Source organism: Bicyclus anynana, chromosome 15, assembly GCF_947172395.1.
Source record: "Bicyclus anynana chromosome 15, ilBicAnyn1.1, whole genome shotgun sequence".
Lineage (NCBI taxonomy): Eukaryota > Metazoa > Arthropoda > Insecta > Lepidoptera > Nymphalidae > Bicyclus > Bicyclus anynana.
Window position 1 is genome coordinate 9,942,634 of NC_069097.1, and position 19,826 is coordinate 9,962,459.

At 36.4% G+C, this 19,826-nt stretch overlaps 1 protein-coding gene and 1 non-coding gene across 5 annotated transcripts in view; one reads left to right on the top strand and one right to left on the bottom strand.

The window, feature by feature from the left end:
- Positions 1 to 280: 280 nt before the first annotated feature.
- Positions 281 to 19,826, top strand: part of LOC112043141 (uncharacterized) — a 30,163-nt gene continuing 10,617 nt past the window's right edge. For 2 of the 4 annotated variants that reach the window (XM_052885871.1, XM_052885872.1), the window contains exons 1-3: positions 281 to 574; positions 16,165 to 16,195; positions 18,240 to 18,475. In XM_052885871.1, the coding sequence (XP_052741831.1) occupies positions 533 to 574; positions 16,165 to 16,195; positions 18,240 to 18,475 (309 nt within the window). In that variant the 5' untranslated portion in view covers positions 281 to 532. The remainder of the gene's footprint in view (positions 575 to 16,164; positions 16,196 to 18,239; positions 18,476 to 19,826) is intronic. The other 2 variants (XM_024078427.2, XM_024078428.2) reach the window with 1 other exon arrangement.
- On the bottom strand, positions 9,601 to 9,672 carry Trnaw-cca (transfer RNA tryptophan (anticodon CCA)). Its single transcript has one exon. It is a non-coding gene; the product is annotated as a tRNA-Trp (tRNA).

A 19,826-nucleotide genomic window follows, 5' to 3' on the forward strand; every position in this document is an offset into this window, starting at 1 on the left:
CGGACAAATAGCATATTTAGTTATCTTATCGAATGATCAGATTTCAGAGCGCGCATAGCATTCGCGACCTGTGGTCAGCGTCACTCAATCAGCGATACGATTTCACCGCGCAAATGTCACGGTAGTGAACCAATCTGCGGTTTACTGGAGAACCTAATTCCCTTATCCGGGCCCAATCGTGTAGAGAGATCGCCGAATTGCAATTTCGGAGTCCGTGCCGTGAGAAAAGCTGTAACAGGTGGTGGTTCTCCCCCGACTTCGACTAACTGTTCGTCGAGCGAACATCGTAACTCGTACCCGCAGTCCCGTCGAGACGTCGTAAGCGCACCACGCTCCGGTCTCTCACTTTCGCGGGAAAGCTCCACTGCGCGCGCACGCGAAAAACTAAAAGTGCCAGTGCAATTATTTATACATTTCATAATTTTGTGTGCAATATAGACACAAAGTAGATGTTATTCGTGGTAGCATTAGGAAGGTAATCGGGGCAGATAGTATTAACGGTCTCCGCGCTCAAGTGTGGCAGACCGCAAGCATGACGAGCGCCAGGGACTGCGCTCTTGTGCTCCTCTTCTTGGTATGTGTTTTGTGTTATTATAACATAAATAAGAATTCATACGAAACTACACAATTATCTTAACTAACATCACTAGCTAAAGCTCATGCTACGAGCGCTACGCCGTCATTAAAAAGAAGTCCGACCTACGACCTAACGCATTTCAGTCTGTTTTGGCCAAGTAAAGTTTGTTTAAAGTTCTGAAATCAAAAGTAATATAATTAAATTAAAAAAAATGATTAGATAAAATATTCATTGAAATAAAAAAGCTGGTGGTGCTTTAGAGATAGCAAGTGAGACAATTCTTTTCAGTTTAACTAAAGTTGACCAAAATGGGCTTAGTTCCTTATGTGATTTAGTTTTTGAGGTACATAATTATTTATGAAACATGGCATACAATATTTAACGGCATCCGTATCTAATACCTATCTAACTCGATTTTTAATTTTTTTTTGGTTTCTGTTCGCAAAAGTAAGGAATCGTTTCAGCCACCAATCAACAAAAGGTTATTTCAGTGAGGGGGTCAATATCATTACTTGTACATATGTTTTCTGTGATTATATTACGAGCAAAATATTCGCGGCCGGCCGGCTTTGACGGCCAAGAACCAGCGCATGGCATGTTTCTTATGTGCATACCAGAAGCCCTGCCTCAGCGGATTTACATTTTTTTTTATTATCTACAAGTTAGCCCTTGACTACAATCTCACCTGATGGTGAGTGATGATGCAATCTAAGATGGAAGCGGGCTTACTAGTAGGATGAAATCCACAGTCCTTTCGGTTTCTACACGACATCGTACCGGAACGCTAAATCGCTTGGCGGTACGTCTTTGTGGTGGTAACTAGCCACGGCCGAAGCCTCCCACTAGCCAGACCCGGACCAATTAAGAAAACCGCAATCGGCCCAGCCGGGGATCGAACCCAGGACCTCCGTCTAGTAAATCCACCGCACATAGCACTGCGCCACGGAGGCCGTCAAACAACAAATACGCTGCCAGTAGGATATTCCATTTTGCCGCCGCTACTGTCCTTTGAAATTCAACACTATTGTTCGCAAACATTTATAATACATTTTATCTTTCGATTCATTGCGACTTTTAATATTTTTAGTACGTACAGTTGCACTAAAATATTAAAATTTTCATTGAAGTTTTCTTTATTCCTGTAATAAAAATATTTGGGCCAAATTTACCGCCCTCTGAAATCTGCCGCACTAGGCTACAGCCTACTTAGCCTACTGGTAAATCCACCACTGCCAGCCTGTATATTTACTAAGTACATGCCATGCCACAAGGTTGGCCATCTGCCTGTCCCATTAATATTAGTATGAAAATAACTACCAAAATGGGTTTCTAACTTAAAACTTACTCTTAATACCTTGGCACATTTTAAGAACTTTGCTTATGATAAGTATGTAAATTATTTAATACCTGACAGAGTTTATTGTGAGTTTCTTCGTGGGATTGGAACTTTCATAGTTTTAATTTCAAGTTTAAGTACGACTTTAATAATCACCACCACTTGTAAAAAATTAAGAATGTCATGCAAAAAAAATTTTATCGATTTTATTAAATTTTGCCTTTTTTGTTGTCCATTCAACATGAACTTTCAGCTTTTTATTGGTATACAAATAAGGAATTAAATATAACGTGTCTCAAACGGTAAAAGAAAACATCGTGAGGAAACCTGTATACCTGAGAATTTTCTTAATACGTGTGTGAAGTCTACCAATCTGCATTGGGCCAGCGTGGTGGACTCATGCTCAACAGTGAGCCGAACATGGAATGATGATGATGATATACAAATAAAAATCAGTTAATAGAAAAACGTTTTGTATACCTAAGTGACGCAAAGCGCCCGTGCCGAAGTCATCAAAAAGCTTTAATTGCAAGCTCACATGAATAGACTCGATCCAGCCTAGTCGTGATCGGAACCAGTTAAATATAAAATTTCACGCCTCGCAGATTTGAAAAGCTTTTCGAGCAGATATGAAATTGTGAATTTCTTCATAATGACCATAAAAACTGTTCGTGGCAGAGCATAAATCATGTGTCCATGACTTTTTAGACACGCTTCAAATTAATACTAGTACAATGTACAGTTTAGAAAAAAGTTTTGGAATGCTGTTAACTGTACATTTTTGATAATTTCTCAATGGCGTAGTAGGTATAATGCGCTTTTTTACATTAATACAAATATGGACGATTTTTATTTTTAAACAAGGCCAATATTTTTCTTTCCATTCGAACTTAGCAAAAATTGTATTATGAATGAGGTACGATAATCATATAACATGCGAGAATCGAACCCTAGACTTTCAGATCTGAGTCCGGCTCTTTCAGCGTGAAGCTTCAAATAACTTTAAATTCATTTAATAAGTTAAATATTATTAATAATAATTTTTAAGTTGACCCACATTTTTATTACTAACAAATTTTATTTGAGCTTAAAAGTATGCAGACAATACCTATATAATTTTGCAAATTAGCAGCTTTCTTCGTAGTCATCAACCCATATTCGGCTCACTGCTGAGCTCGAGTCTCCTCTCAGAATGAGAGGGATTAGGCCAATACCACCACGCTGGCCCAATGCGGATTGGCAGACTTCGCACACGCAGAGAATTAAGAAAATTCTCTGGTATGCAGGTTTCCTCACGATGTTTTCCTTCACCGATTAAGACACGTGATATTTAATTTCTTAAAATGCACACAACTGAAAAGTTGGAGGTTTATGATCCGGACCGGATTCGAACCCACACCATCCGGAATCGGAGGCAGAGGTCAAATCCACTAGGCTATCACGGCTCCTCCAGCTTTCTTGGTTAAAGTTAAATTACTAATTAGTCACTAGTAAGTAGACTAGATCGTAATTTTATTAGCAGCTTTCTTTCCCTGTAATGTTTTATTTGTATAAAACATGGAAAGAATGCTGCAAAGGTAATAAATACGAAGATGAAGAGAGATATTCTAAGTAGGTAATCCCATGATGCATGTGCATTGATACGGATGATACATGCACAATGCACATGTTCGATGCGAACTTTCACAAATTCGTAATAAAACTTTACATTTTTTTAAATATTTATCGTATTATCCGACTTATTTAAATATAATTTTTACTGTGGGACGCTACATGCGTCGACCGTGTCATATCAGGGAGACAGAATCAAGACCGGGAGCCGCAGCAGAAAAAGCTGAAACCGGTAAGTGGCTCAAGTATGCCTCTCTGACAGAGAGTTACATATTTGTACCTTTTGCCGTGGAGACCCTTGGGCCATGGAGTCGCAGTGCCAAAAAATTTTTCCGTACCATTTCACCGCGGCTAGTTGCCTCGACTGGTGACAGAAGCGCTGGCTCATTTTTTGCGCAAAGGATCAGCCTGGCTGTCCAGCGCGGAAATGCAGCCAGTATTCTTGCCACCATTCCACGTGGGCATGATTTGTATAGTTATTAGGATAAGTTAGCTTAAGTTCCCTATTGTATTCTTTCTCAATAAAAAAAAAAAAATAAAATTTTACTCGAATTAATATCTACACCAGTAACTTCTACGCGGAATTCTGTTCGGTATTATTAATAGGATAACATTTATTTCTAACGTCCGATTTTATGTAACAATACATGTACAACAATAGATGTTTCAAGCTTTATCTCTCTGTAAAAAAAAATACGAATGGTTATTTGCAGTCGACTGTACAAAAAACTTCATTTCCTTCGAAACACAATGTCATATTTGTATACTATATAAATTTTACTAAATATACTATAAAGAGGTAAAGTTTGCGGTATTGTTGGCGCTCTCTGGATCTCTGAATCTACTAAACCGTTTTGGAAAATTCTTTTATCAATAGACAGCTGCGTTACTTCCGAGAGTTATGGTGGTTATGGGCTATGTTTCATCCCCATATTCCTACGGGCACGGGAAACCGAGGGTCGTCTGCTGTCACCTATAACCGGGTATTAATCACCTGCGTATGTTAGTAGTAAGGCCAATAATGTTCTATACCAATCAACGTGAAGTTTTTTGTACTGGCAACCATATTCTATTAACGAAAACAGTAGCAGCTGTTGTCATCTGTATCAATTCTAAAATCCAAATTAAAAAAATACAGACGTTGATATATTATGTATTTGGTTATTCTTTTTTTGGTATTTGCTTTTTAAAAATGACTAATATTCCTGTTTTCCGTTGTAATCAATTTAATCGGAAATACTGTGTAAGAAGTACAAACACAGTGTTTCCGACAAATTAAAAAAAAATAGATGTCCGATAATGTCCGTGGATAAAATAGTACAGCTATCACTCATAGAAATCATGACCTACTTATAGGAGACGTGGCATTGATGACCACGAACTTATTAAAATAATATGTAAATAATTTGTAACTATATGTATACTTAGTCCATATATCATAATATACAACTTGGAAAACTATGAGTTATGATTCACCGATTTAACCCCTTTTTTGGATTCACTTTTGCGTAAAAAGTATACTGATTTCCTGCTTCAAAGTTCCTTATTATCTTAATGTCAAAATTAAAAAAAATAGCCGTAAAAATGTAACAGACAATAATTTTCCAATTATAATATAACCATGGATTAATTACTCCCTTTTTTTTATTATTAATCGGAATGATGGTGCAATAGCCCCATTATGTTTAATGAAGCGAGAGATGCATGCACTACGCACGTACTATGCGTTGCATTCAACTGTAGCATGGCCGTCACTGATCCATCAAAAATAATCATAAATCATCGGTTGAACATCGGATACTTCCTTGAATAGCAAGATATCATCCGTTGTCCAACCGATGTTAACATTAATCTACCCACAGAACAGACAACGCTATAAGAAAGCGCTTTTAGCTATGTTAAACAACAAAAGCAAAAAATGTTATCTACTGCAGTACCTACATATTGCATACTTGGTTTGTATTTAAAGTTCAACTAAAAAGAGAAATGATAACTTAGGTACAAGTAATTTAAAAAACCACAGCATTTATTACAACTTTCATTTTTTTAACCCAAACTTTTAAATTATCTTAATAAGCACAATTTGCTATTTTAATTAATAACCAATACAGGTTCCTATTGAGTCTTTGAGTCCTCAGGGTAGGCTGTGCATTTTTGCATCTATGAAGTGCAGGCCACTTAATGCAACGTGGTGAGATTGCCCCATATCCCCTCTCCTATAAGGTGGGAGACCTGTAGGATAATTCATTAACTTTAACGTATGTTTGTTTGTCATTATATATGAAATTGAGATGTAACCAATTTCACCCAATGCCTACCGACAACCCTTCGAGGATATCCTAGATATTAGATAGAGATTGTCAATAAAATAATTTATTTTCTCTTTTTCGATTGGTTGTCTGGAAGAGATCGCTCATTAGCGATAAGGCCGGTAATCGTACATTAGTTTTTAAGTTAATTTCTTACTAGTTTTTGTTTGAATTAATTCTTTTTGGTGTACAATAAAGTATATTTTATTCATTCATTCATTCAAATACCAAATTAGTGATTAGGCCAGCTGGCCCTATAGTGGGCCGTTACAATACGCTGATAATAATGATATTTCCAATTTAAAATATAATTTTCTAAATTGCATGCCATTTGCGTTCGAATTCGTACGCATTCAGTTAACCTCAATACAATCGAATGACCCAAACACTATAATACCAAACTTGTTCGTAAAGTTGTCGCTTCCGAGATAATACTGCTGCACTTTGGTTTAATGGTTATTTACCTTATTCATATTTTCATGTTGACCCGTGCGAGGTTTATACCACTTTTTAACCGACTTCAAAAATGTAGGAGCTTCTCAATTTGACACGTATGTACTTTAATGTTTGTTACCTCGTAACTTCGTAATTTATTAACCAATTTTGAAAATTCTTTTGATTGAAAGAGTATTATTACATCCCATTTCATTTTTAATTTTTTATATGAATATCGGTTTAGTAATTTTGTGTTAAAATCAAAATAAATTAAATACGTCTTTGAAGTCCGTCTCCATTTTTATGTTAAAAAGGTTATTTTGTATGAAATAAAGAATAGCAGGTTTTTTTTTATTCTTTACAAGTTTTTATGTTTTCATACAAAGTAATTCAAATAATTCCGACTATCCATGCATTTTAAAATAGGTACGTAATCGTAGTGGTAAAACTGTTGATATCGAGGAGATATTGCAATTGGTACTCCACACTGCACTGGTAAGCTTTTTCATGATATTTATCTATGAATAAGTTTGGCTAGGTTATAATAAGGATGCCATATATGGGACACAATTTAAGATCTATTTACAAAAGAAATATTATTTACTCCGAAACAATTAATTTTAGGAAAGGAACTTGCCTTTGTTATCAACCCATATTCGGCTCACTGCTGAGCTCGAGTCTTCTCTCAGAATGAGAGGGGTTAGGCCTTAGTTCACCACGCTGGCCCAATGCGGATTGGCAGACTTCACACACGTAGAGAATTAAGAAAATTCTCTAGTATACAGGTTTCCTCACGATGTTTTCCTTCACCGTTTGAGACATGTGATATTTAATTTCTTAAAATGCACACAACTGAAAAGTTGGAGGTGCATGCCCCGGATCGGATCCGAAACTAAACCCTCCGGAATCGGAGGCAGATGTCATATCCACTGGGCTATCACTGCTCCTTAGGTATTTTTAATTAAATTTCCTTAAAGAACATAACCCAAGAGTTATGGAAAATACTCCCGAGCAACCTGTATAATTGAAATGAAAAAAAAAGGAATTACATTGGTCAAGATGCGTCAGTTAGTCACGCTGCGAAGCATTCGTATAAATTGCTAATTGTTTTTCTCCCACTAGCACGGAAATAGTTCGGTTAATAAAACACACCAGCAATCGGTTCATTGCTGTCCGCGATCTTGTATCTAATGTCCGAGAGGAAAATAATCATCAAAACACGCTATTGATTTTCATAGCGGTAGCGTATGCTAAAAATAACTCCTTTAAGGAAATTATTTAGGTCCTTTTTTCCCAAAGAAGAACATATAAAGAACCTCCTTTTTAGGGTTCCGAACGTACGTAGTACAAAAACGGAACCCTTATATTTAAAAAGTACGTCGAGGCTCTAAATTTATCTTGCTTTTAAAATAAACTAAGTAAAAGTTTGCGCAGAAAATTCTTCATAAAAAAGCTTTGGATAATGTTTTATCATTATATTGTAAGTATCAAATTAACATTTAAGCTTAATTTTTTCTTAAAAAAAATAATATTTGCCATATCTTATTTTTTTTTAATATGACCAACATTCTCATTCCCCTCCAACTAGTCGGGAAAGACTGTGTTAGGAGTGGGTACGACAATAGACCAACGGGCGGGGATCGAACCACCACCCTTCGGTGATGACTCCTACCGCTCTTACTGTTGGGCCTTTAATTCGTTGTTAGGTAACGTATCTTTATTTAAATTCGTTAAGTAAAAAGAAAAAAAGCGACTACGGCTACATTTCGTTTCACTCTTGAAAATTTGCCGCGGATTCATGATAATAGTACGTACTATGAACGACATAATATATTTTGACGGCCTCCGTGGCGCAGTGGGATGCGCGGTGGATTTACAAGACGGAGATCCTGGGTTCGATCCCCGGCTGGGCAGATTGAGATTTTCTTAATTTGTCCAGGTCTGGCTAGTGGGAGGCTTCGGCCGTGGCTAGTTACCAGCAAAGACGTACCGCCAAGCGATTTAGCGTTCCGGTACGATGTCGTGTAGAAACCGAAAGGGGTGTGGATTTTCATCCTCCTTCCAACAAGTTAACCCGCTTCCATCTTAGACTGCATCATCACTTACCATCAGGTGAGATTGTAGTCAAGGGCTAACTTGTAAAGAATAAAAAAATACAGGCGACTATTACCGTACATATGCTATCTGAAAAACAGAGTGCTAATACAATAAAGATATGAACATACGTATGAATAATAATAATTTTCAAGCATAATTTATACTCTCGATTCGAAAAAGATACGGAAGTTTTAAAAAGATTGAACTTTAAAATGGACACTGTCAGGACAGCGCAATTAATTTCACCGTTTAATGACGCGAAATCTCCTGAGAAAGCGATAACATACCGTGAGATAAACTGACGAAGTTAAGGAAGTGTACATTGTACTTAATTGAGATACATCTTTTGTAACGCGATACGATCTTGATATGTTGATGATCGTGGAAGATGTTTTTCACATAAATGTTATGTTTGATGGAAGGTTGTACTTCTCAGTCACAATTTACACGGTTTTCAAACTATTGTACAAACACAAAAGCTTTTACTGTGTTGTTTTAATTGTCATTCGTGTGATGAAGAATTTTATTTTTCTATCGAGATAAAGTCTCTATCTCTAGGTACTATACACAATACAATAATAATAATCAGTGCCGTGATAGCCCGGTGAATGTATTTATGAAATAAAATATAACTTGTCTCAAACGGTGAAGGAAAAATTTTCTTAATTCTCTACGTGTGTGAATTCCAATCCGCATTGGGCCAGCGTGGTGGAAGGTCCCTCTCATTCTGAGAGTTCTGTATGGTAGAAAGCTTCGGCCATGGCTAGTTTATTACCACCCTACCAGCAAAGACGCCAAGCGATTCAGCGTTCCTGCTTTTCATGCATTCTTCTCCTAACAGGTTAGTCCGCTTCCATCTTAGATTGCATCAACACTAACAATCAGGTGATATAGTAATTTGTAGCCAAGGGGTAACTTGTAAAGAATAAAAAAAAGCTATTATTAATGGGTATAATTAAAAATAGGTACTTAGTTAAACCTGGGTCTGGCTGTAATATACGAGTAAAAAGAAGTATTTTAATCGGACTTGTAGTTTCAGAGATTATCATGTATAAACGATTATTATTATCACTTGTTATGAAAGTGTGAAGTTTAAATATCTAATGCTATGGCATAAAGATACCGGAGTTATCTTATTTGTATTTAATTTATAAATTGTATGATTATTATTTTAAAATCTTATTTTGAATTTAGGTATATAAAAAAAAAATATTAAAAAATATAAAAAACAAATTTGACCCCGACGTGATTTGAACACGCAACCTTCTGATCTGGAGTCAGACGCGCTACCGTTGCGCCACGGAGTCGACGTTCGAGTGGCTGAATTTTACGTATTGTATTATTTAATGATCTCACAATCAATATAAACTAAATACAAAATATAATTATGACTCATCATCATTATCAACCCATTCTCGGCTCACTGCTAAGCTCGAGTCTCGTCTCAGAATTTTAAAAAGTTAAATATCACGTGTCACTCAAGGAAAAACATTGTGAGGAAACCTGCATATTTGAGAATTTTCTTAACTCTCTGTGTGTGTGAAGTCTGCCAATCCGCATTAGGCCAGAATGATGGACTATTGGCCTAACCCCTCTCATCCTGAAAGGGATAATGACTATTGGCCAAAAATTAATCTGAAAATAATATCTTGTGATTTTGATATATCTAGGCTTTTGGGTTTTCTAAAAAGTCTCACAAAATCCCGTATCTAACCGCGCCGAAGTTATATAGGTCAATCCATCCGTATTAGTATAATTACCTACTAATAAGGAATACAAAGATAAATACATATATGACCTTCATTTGGATCACAATTATCTATTTAAATAAATAATATATTCCCTTACTTAAAGTACAAAGTCATCGATCGCAGTTTCCAAAGGTTGCTTTATTAGTATCTAGGTTTCCAGGTTGTATCGGTCATTAGTCGAGCTAAATAACTAGGTAATAATATAAAATCAAATCGATTCACTTTGGTGGTTTAACATTGCGCTATGGTTGACTATAAACTATAAAGTTTAACCGTAATTTGTAAAACTGTACCATACCGCGATACCGCGCTTCTACCGTGAAAAGTAGGTAACCAAAAGTTAATGACAATTTTAATACGCCTCGTTTATAATCTACTTAAAACTATGATTGCACATTCTTCACTGAATACTTAATAGAAAGATAGCCTATGATAGCTAGAGCTACCCCATTTTATGAAAGCTGAAAGTTAAATTGAGTTAAAAGCTCCTTATTCGCGTTTTCACTATTCGAGGATTAAAAAATTCACGCGGCTAAGTAAATTGCCGGGTGCTTTGGGTAGGCCGTGGCCTGGGATGGGCAATACAAATTCCCTTTAAACTTTTACTTGGAACGGAATAAAAAAAACAATGGTATTACAGACGTAGTAAAATGAAGGTTTGAGAATGCCACTACATTATAAAAGCTTCTTATACGTTCAGTAAATAAAAAAAAAAGAAACCGCGAATATGGAATGGTATTTTATATGGGATTATAGGGAGGGAATACTACTCAACGTCTACAATGAATAAACAAAGAATAATAAAACAAATAAATAATTTAGGAAAGTACCAAATAAAAAAAGATACATACTCGCAAAAGACATGATTTGTGTGGGACGCCTTATAATTAAAAAATATTCTATCCGAAACTGGTTGCTGACTTAGAAGGCTCAAAGTCACTCAGAGGGCGATGAAGCGAGTTATGCTCGGAATTTATCTGCGGAGATCAGCAGACGAACCATACCTAGTCACTGACATAGCTCAGCGAGTCGCGAAGTTGAACTGGCAATGGGCCACATAATTCGAAGAGCCGATTTATGTAGGGGCCCCAAGATACTGGAATAGCGATCCCGCACCGAAAAGCGCAGTGTTGGTCGAGACCTGGCGGCTCGAGACCGTTGTTTTTGGAAGTCCATGCAAGAGGTGCAAAGCCTACGTCCAGCAACGTCCATCGGCTGATGATGATGATGATAAGGCAAAATGAATAATAATAATCATAAATTTCGGATCATCCTATAGGTAATACTTATGTAGTGAAAAGGCAGCCTTAACTTGTTCCGGCCCACGGAGAGAAAGTATTGGCCTATTTAGTGCTACTAAACTGCCAGTTGCTTTTATAGACGGCATTCCTAGTAACTAGGTAATCTAAAGTGTAAAAGCTCGCTTAGAATATGACGCCCGTTTATTGCAAATGTTTCTAAATAAAAGACATTTTGCCTATAAGCACAGAACACTTAATAGTAAATACAAGCACTAACTTCAGTTTTAACATGGAGTAGACCTACTTTTTTTTAAATAACTAGCAGACTCCCTCAACTTCGTCCGCCCTTAGACCTCTTTAATCCCTGTCCCAAAATCCATTATTAGCAGCCGTCAGGTAACTATAATCTACATCCCTGCCAAATTTTATCTTTGTATTCCCTCCAATTAGTCGGAAAGCACTTTGTTAGGAGTGGGTACAACAATAGTCCCGCAGGCGGGGATTGAACCACCACTCGGTGATGAGTCCGGCACCTTAACACTGAGCTATTGAGGCTGTTCCAATGCGGTTTGCCAGGCGCCATATTCATATTTCCCCTCCTTCAATGGCGTTTGCCTGGTCGTTAACAATGTTGTCCTATTATACCGTTAACGATGGCTGGCGATGGCTGGTAATCATACGACTTACCTAAATAGCATCATAAATCATAATCAAATTAATTTGCCTACTTACCTTATAAACGTTTAAGAAAGGCTGTAAAATATTAATAGCAAGTAGTTACTCAGGTACTCCTAGTCGCAAAAGCTTTTTGCCATAAGACCATTGACTGAAAGTTTCTTTACAAGTTAGTACTTGACTACTATCTCATCTGATGATAAGTGACGATGTCAGGAGTTAACTTGTTAGGAGGTGGATGAAAATCCACACCCCTTTGTCACCGTAAAGGTGTTAAAACAAATATCTAAGATCAAATTCATATAAGTCCGAACTCACAATCCAGGTCTTAAATCCGAAGCCAACTACTCTTTTCACTGGACCATAGATGTATTTTTAATTGCATATAGGTAGGTGTTAAAACAATTGTCTAAGATCAATTAATTTAAGTCCCGGTCAGCCGTCACGGTGCTTAACCGGGGCAGCACGGTTTAGGAATAAACCGTTCGTCGTTTGCCTCATGCCTCATGTCTGTACACTAATTTGCATACAAGCATTTACTGATGGAGATCTTGTAACGTTTTTGTGAGTTATGGACAACAATTAACCAAATTACGTTTAACTGTAAAAATATTCATACATAACTTTGATTTGCTCTCAGTTCAGATGCACTCTAATTAAATTTTAGCTTTCAATTAATAAAGAACAATTACCTAAATTTATAAAAAATCTTGACAATCAACGAGTCTTTACATTGATAAAGTCACAACAAGGACATTCTCACATAAATCAGCTTCCTATTAGAAAAACTGCGTATTGTACCTACCTACATATACTCAAAAGCTACCGAAGCATATTATGTTTTCTGTACCGATGCGAAACACTGCAGTAGGTAAGCTGTCATTTCACTATGGAATTAATAATAATAAAAATAAAAACCTTTTTTTACATTTTGACTTATTGACTAATGAATTTCCTTTTTTAACAAATTTTTAATTAAAGGAAAAAAAAAATTAAGCAACCACTTTGTTGGTCAGGAATCAGGATTGTCATTCGACATAGTCCTTTTCCGCTTTTTCCACTTATCCCTGGAAATCTATACTTCTATACTTCTATACTAATATTATAAAGAGGTAAAGTTTGTAAGTTTGTCACATTTTTTAAATGGGGTAATCTTCGGAACTACTGGTCCGATTTTAAAAATTCTTTCAACAGTAGAATGCTACATTATCGGGGAGTGCTATAGGCTATATTTTATATTGATACCATATATATTAGCCGAGTTATCACAGTTTTTGTCATACAGGTCGGACTGAAAATCCTCTTAAACAGACTTATTCGCATGCGCTGCCTTAACTATTGTGTAAAATTGAAATTAATGTATGGAGACTTTATGTATCTTTAAAAGTTCTACAAAAAAGTCCGCGACACCATATATCTATCTTCTATATATTAGCAGATATAGTACCTTTTGTGTTTTAAAAATTATTAATTTTATATACTTAGGTTTACGTCATTATTTATACAACTAAACTTTAATCCTTATTAAAATAAATTATTTAATAATCACAAGGATATTATGGAGATAAGATTTGCCCTTTACAGTATGTTAATTACTTAAATAGTTTCGGAGATAATACAAAATTTCTAAAAGACGCAGAAATTCCGCTATATGACGCCCGGCGCTTTCATTTACGTAGTTCCGTAGGAAAGAGATAGGGTACGGGTAGGGTAGGGGTAGGGTGGGGGTAGGGGTAGGGTAGGGTAGAGTAGAGGTAGGGTAGATGTAGGGGTTGGGTAGCGTTGGGGTAGTGGTAGGGTAGGGGTAGGGTAGGGTAGGGGTAGTAGTAAAGTTGACATCGAAATTTACGCGGACGAAGTCGCGGGCGTCCGCTAGTCTATAATATTTTGGTAAATCATCCTTATTTTGATTTGACGTCCTTGATGTGTTTTCCGTTTCGAGGATACCATTCCATTATGTCATTCGTTCATTTACTTCTGACAGTCTTAAACAACCTGTACAATTCCATTCCGCAGATTTTTATTTTCAACTAGCGGACGCCCACGACTTCGTCCGCGTGAAACCCCACTACTACCCCTACCCCTACCTTATCCTTACCCTACCACTACCCTAACCCTACCCTACCTCTACCCTACCACGCGACGACGACGTAAGCATAAAAAATGAAGTCCCGTTGTCTCAACATATCTCTTCACTGCTCTGCTCCTATTAATTGTAGCTTGATGAAAAGTATACTATAACCTGCCTAGGAGTATGAAGAATAATTGTACCAAGTTTTGTTAAAATCCGTCAAGTAGTTTTTGTTTCAATAACAAACATAGCACGCGACGGAAGCTTAAGAAATGGAGTAACTTCTCCCGTTTGCTCAACATTTCCCTTCACTACTCTGCTCCTATCTATCGTAGCGTGATGAAAAGTATACTATAACCTGCCCAGGAGTATGAAGAATAATTGTACCAAGTTTCGTTAAAATCCGTCGAGTAGTTTTTGTTTCTATAAAGAACATACAGACAGACAGACAGACAGACAGACAGACAGACAAAAATTTTACCGATTGCATTTTTGGCATCAGTATCGACCATTAATCACCCCCTGATAGTTATTTTGGAAATATATTTCATGTACAGAATTGACCTCTCTACAGATTTATTATAAGTATAGATTACAATTTACATCGCTCACCTTTGTTATTTTTCTTATTCTTAAGGAATTAATCTATCCTACTATATAAAGAGGAAAGATTTTTGATTCTCTGTTTGTTTGTTTATTTGCATTGCCCTTTGAAACTACCTACTGAACTACCTACCTTTCACTGTTAGGAAGCTACACTATACCCGAGTACTTTATGCTATATTTTATCCCCGTATTCCTACGGGAACGGGAACCCACGCATGTGAAACCGCGGGGCGTCCACCAGTCATATACATATAAAGTCTGACTAAGAAATAATTCTTAGAGGATGCATGTTTGTACCTAATAAAGATCCTATTACATATTATGTGGTTACAAGGAAGACCCAGAAGCCACTCGACTCGGACAAAGTCGCGTGCGTGTGCTAGTTACATATTATAATGAAACAAAAAAGAGGTCATAAGTTTCTCATCACGTAGGAAATAAAAAGTATTAATCTCGGCAGTAAAGATCCACTGTCCTTAGCCACCGGTCGGTAATTGCGACAATAAACTCTGCGGTTTGTTCCGATCACGCTTTCTATAGCCTGGTTAAATGCGTCCGTTATATTTATTGTATTATTAGCATTAGACATCTACGACGAAAGTAATCTTAGAGAGAAATTACTCGAGATATTACAAAAATATTCCTTTATAATACAAAAAGTACTGTCTGTGTTTATTAAAATACTGATTCCGGTTAGCTCCTCTTCATGAAGTATAATTACGTATCATCTATCTATAAATAAATCTTCGTAGGTAATAAATTATGATAAAAAAGAACATAAAAGTATTTACTATAGGTAGGTATGTATTCTCAATTATAAAGCTACTCGTATTTGTGTTAATAGATATTTATTTACAAGTTTGTTACATATAATGTAATAGGCCTACTCCCAACGACATTTTATAACAGTGTTAACATCATTTCCTACTCCAATCAATTTCATAAAACGTCACTATTGCACGCAGGTCTACCTCTCCTATAATATAAGAAAGGGAAATGTACCTAAATGATAACTTCATCTCCATGGCGAGTAATAATTTTAAACATTTTGGTGAAAATATCTTTTATTATCAATATAACATGTTTGCTACATAATTGTAAACAAAACATGTTATAGTATATATTAGAAAGATCGAGAAAACATCGTGCCGAGAAAACAACCATTAATCTTTGCACTTTGATTGAAATGTTATTAAGTGAATGGACACCCTCATTTTCTTGATCAGTTGATTGGTTCCGTGTATATTAGAACTAAAATGAATCCCTTAACAAACAAAAGCACAGTATAGCAATCAATGTAAATACTTATCTAGTGTTGGAGGATGGTTCGCTCTCTCAATCTCTATTGTAAAAGATCACAATACATATTGAATTAGATGACGCATCCCATCACTAGAAACAAAGTAAACTTATCTTTGTAATTGGTGTTCTCTAAATGAATGCTCATTGTTTCAGATTCCGGCCGTGTTAGCACAAGACTATGATGGTAAGTCTCATACTGACCTTGTATATTTTTGTATACAATCTAGTACAAGATCATTTTTACACTAGCGTTAAAAAACGCTAGCTCAGCGATCAATAAGCGTCGCGTTAATACCTTCTTCTTGTGTCCATCTCTTCTCCAGAAGATAGCGACCATGTATGCCCTAATTTTAAAGGCAAAAACTCGAAAAAATCATATTGTGCTTATACAGTACCGTACCAGTCGCAAACGAGACAATAACGCAAAAGGCGCTACAGACCTTTAGTTTTTACTGTACGTTTTGACTGTGCAGTTTTAGCTGTACTTACAGTTTTATCTAATCACAATTTCAATCAAAATCGCTAAAAAAAAACTTTACCTACAATTAAAATTAACGGACACTACACACGGACAATTTAACTTAACAGTATACAATCTCACTTTACACTTTAGTGACGATGCAGTCTAAATGCTAGCAGGCTTATTTGGAAGATATACAAATTTATTCTACCCCTATTTTTAATGGTTTTTACCACATACGCAAAAGGCTAAATCCTTTGGTGATACTCGTATTAGGTACTGCTATTTTTTCAGTAGGGTGATAGCTGGCTAATAACTAAGTCAAAACAACAACTATAAAAAATTTTAATAAAAAAAATTCAACCGACTTCCAACACAAAAAATAACTTTAACTAAAAAGCAAAAAATAACATCCTACCTATGTGCTACCTTCTGATCAGTTGGAAGGCGGTGCCAAGCCAGTGATGTTTTAATTAAATACGTTTAAACTACAAAATTTCTGTGGTTATTCCAGAAACAGCTTTAATTAAAACACGATACTGGCTTGGCACCGCCTTCAAACTGATCAGAAGGTAGCACATAGGTAGGATGTTATTTTTTGCTTTTTAGTTAAAGTTATTTTTTGTGTTGGAAGTCGGTTGAATTTTTTTTATTAAAATTTTTATTTTTTTATTTTTAGTGTTAGCATACCCACTGCGTGTGTACAGTCACAACCTATCTAAGTGGAAAGTTCTTATCAATACAAAATTATCAAGTCCAAACACAAGGTAGCTACTGTGAGCCGTCGAGGAGTTCTCTTCACTGTGCTTCGTCTTCATCTCCAGACCCTTAATACAGTCGCAATCCATCTAGGTGGAAAGTTCTCATCAATACAAATTTATCAACTCCAAACACAAGGTAGCTACTGTGAACCGTCGAGGAGTTCTCTTCACTGTCCCTCGTCTTCATCATCAGACCCTTAATACAGTCACAATCCATCTAGGTGGAAAGTTCTCATCAATACAAATTTATCAACTCCAAACACAAGGTAGCTACTGTGAACCGTCGAGGAGTTCTCTTCACTGTCCCTCGTCTTCATCATCAGACCCTTAATACAGTCACAATCCATCTAGGTGGTAAGTTCTCATCAATACAAATTTATCAAGTCCAAACACAAGGTAGCTACTGTGAACCGACGAGGAGTTCTCTTCACTGTCCCTCGTCTTCATCACCAGACCCTTAATACAGTCACAACCCATATAGGTGGAAAGTACTCATCAATACAAATTAATCAAGCCCAAACAAAAGGTGACTGCTGTAAATCCTTGACGAGTTCCATCGTCTGTGTTTCGGCTCCATCATCAGACCAACTCCAAACCTTCATAAAGTTGTAGTGGTTTAAAATACCTTATGGAAACACTAACAAACGTAGTAGCCGTCTCTACAACTTTCGAAAGTTCCCCTCAATTTCTCCAGGATGCCATCATCAGATCCTGACATGAAAAAAATGGGACCACCCTGGAAGTAAGCCCTACAAAACAAAAAAACGAATTTTCAAAATCGGTCCATAATTGACGGAATTATCGCTGGACATACATAAAAAAAAAAAAAAAAAAAAAAAAAAAAAAAAAAAAAAAAAAAAAAAAAAAACATACATACAGCCGAACGTAGAACCTCCTCCTTTTTGGAAGTCGGTTAAAAAACATAAAAACAACACAAATTAGCGCTACAAGTTTTGATTAGTATCTAGTCAAACAGTTCATGTTACTAAATAAGCTCAATATTACAGTAACAGACATCCAATGCACGTTCGCCAGTGGCGGGTCTGGGATCCGAGACTCCGTGACAGCGTTGCTGAGAAAGCCAGAGGGGTTCCGTGGTGCGCCTCTCTTTGCCGACGACCGCACAACCGACCCCATTGGCGACCCCGTGTGTCAAATCAGACCCGAACCTGATGACCCCACCGGGTTGCTCTACAGGCTGAGAATTAACGACTTCACCAAATGCGGTGTTTTGAAAAGAAATGTAAGTTTATCTATGTACTAAAATGGCTTGATTTTTTGTTTACATACTTTTTAACATAGCTGAGGCCTCGCGGTTTTACCTGCATAGCTCGTTATGGTGAGAAAACGGTGATAAAATATTATAACTTGTACCATTCATAAATAACGTGGCTTTCTAGTGGTAAAAGAATTTTCAAAATCGGTTCAGTAGATCCAGAGATTACCCCTACAATACCACAAACTTTACCTCTTTCTAATATTAGTAGAGATTAGCATATTTTTATACTACCTAGAAGTAGGTAACTCAAAAAAACTTCAATGCCTTGTATGTCATTAAATAAGGTTAAATTAATTAAAGATAAGGTTTTCAGACAGTTCTTTCATGTACCAATTAACAGAAAACTGGTTTAGCGCCGCCTTCAAATTAATCAGCAGGTAGAACGTAAAATGATGTTATTTTTCGCTTTCTAGTTTAGTTGGTACGTTTTATGTTTTTGAAGTTCGGTTAATTTTTTTTTATTAAAGTTTTTCAAAAACTCAACTGAACTATTTACTTGTTTTAAATAGCGTGAAAAACAGCAATTTTCTATCATATGGAGTTTAAATCGATATCCTTTTGGCGAATAATGTGACGTGTTTGCTATACGAACTGAATTATTTTTTATCTAATGTTAAAAAAATAAATGAATACCTACTGTATTTCCTTAATTAGCATGGGGCTTTACATTATGTACCAATAGGGACATGTAATTACGTGACAAACTGTAATTAATAATTAATGAGAATTGTAATGATTATGACGACACCTACAACTGCCTACTATTATGAAAAAGTAATGAGTGTTAAGATTAGTTTCATCTCACTTCGCATCGCATCGTGCAGATTTTCGATTTCTAATAAATATTATTCAGGTTAGTTCTTGGGAGGGTTTTTGCGAAAAACAGTAAAATAAATTGATTTTGTCCAATAAAAGGGATCAATTCAGCCTTATTTTCTTGCCATTCTCGCCTCGGAGGTACTATAATTAATTGTATTATAATTGCTTTACATATCTCACATATTTTCATCTGAACGATGGCCAATTTAGACCAGCTTGGCTATACTGGTTTACCTCGAGGGAGATGATCCCGATTGAACTACTCATTCCGTCGTATATATAGTGCGGAAGGTTAAAAACTTTGATAGCGTGAGTTGAAACTCGAGCTCCTATTGGTCTAACATGCGTCATCGACGTAATTATTACCAATAGCGGCGGTGTGGTCCCAGTTCTATGTCTTTTGTACCAACGCAACGAAAGAGAGATCGATATTTTCGACTCTACCGCTATTGGTCGACATTTTTGTCTCTCGTGTCGTTGCGTAGTTGTTGTTGCG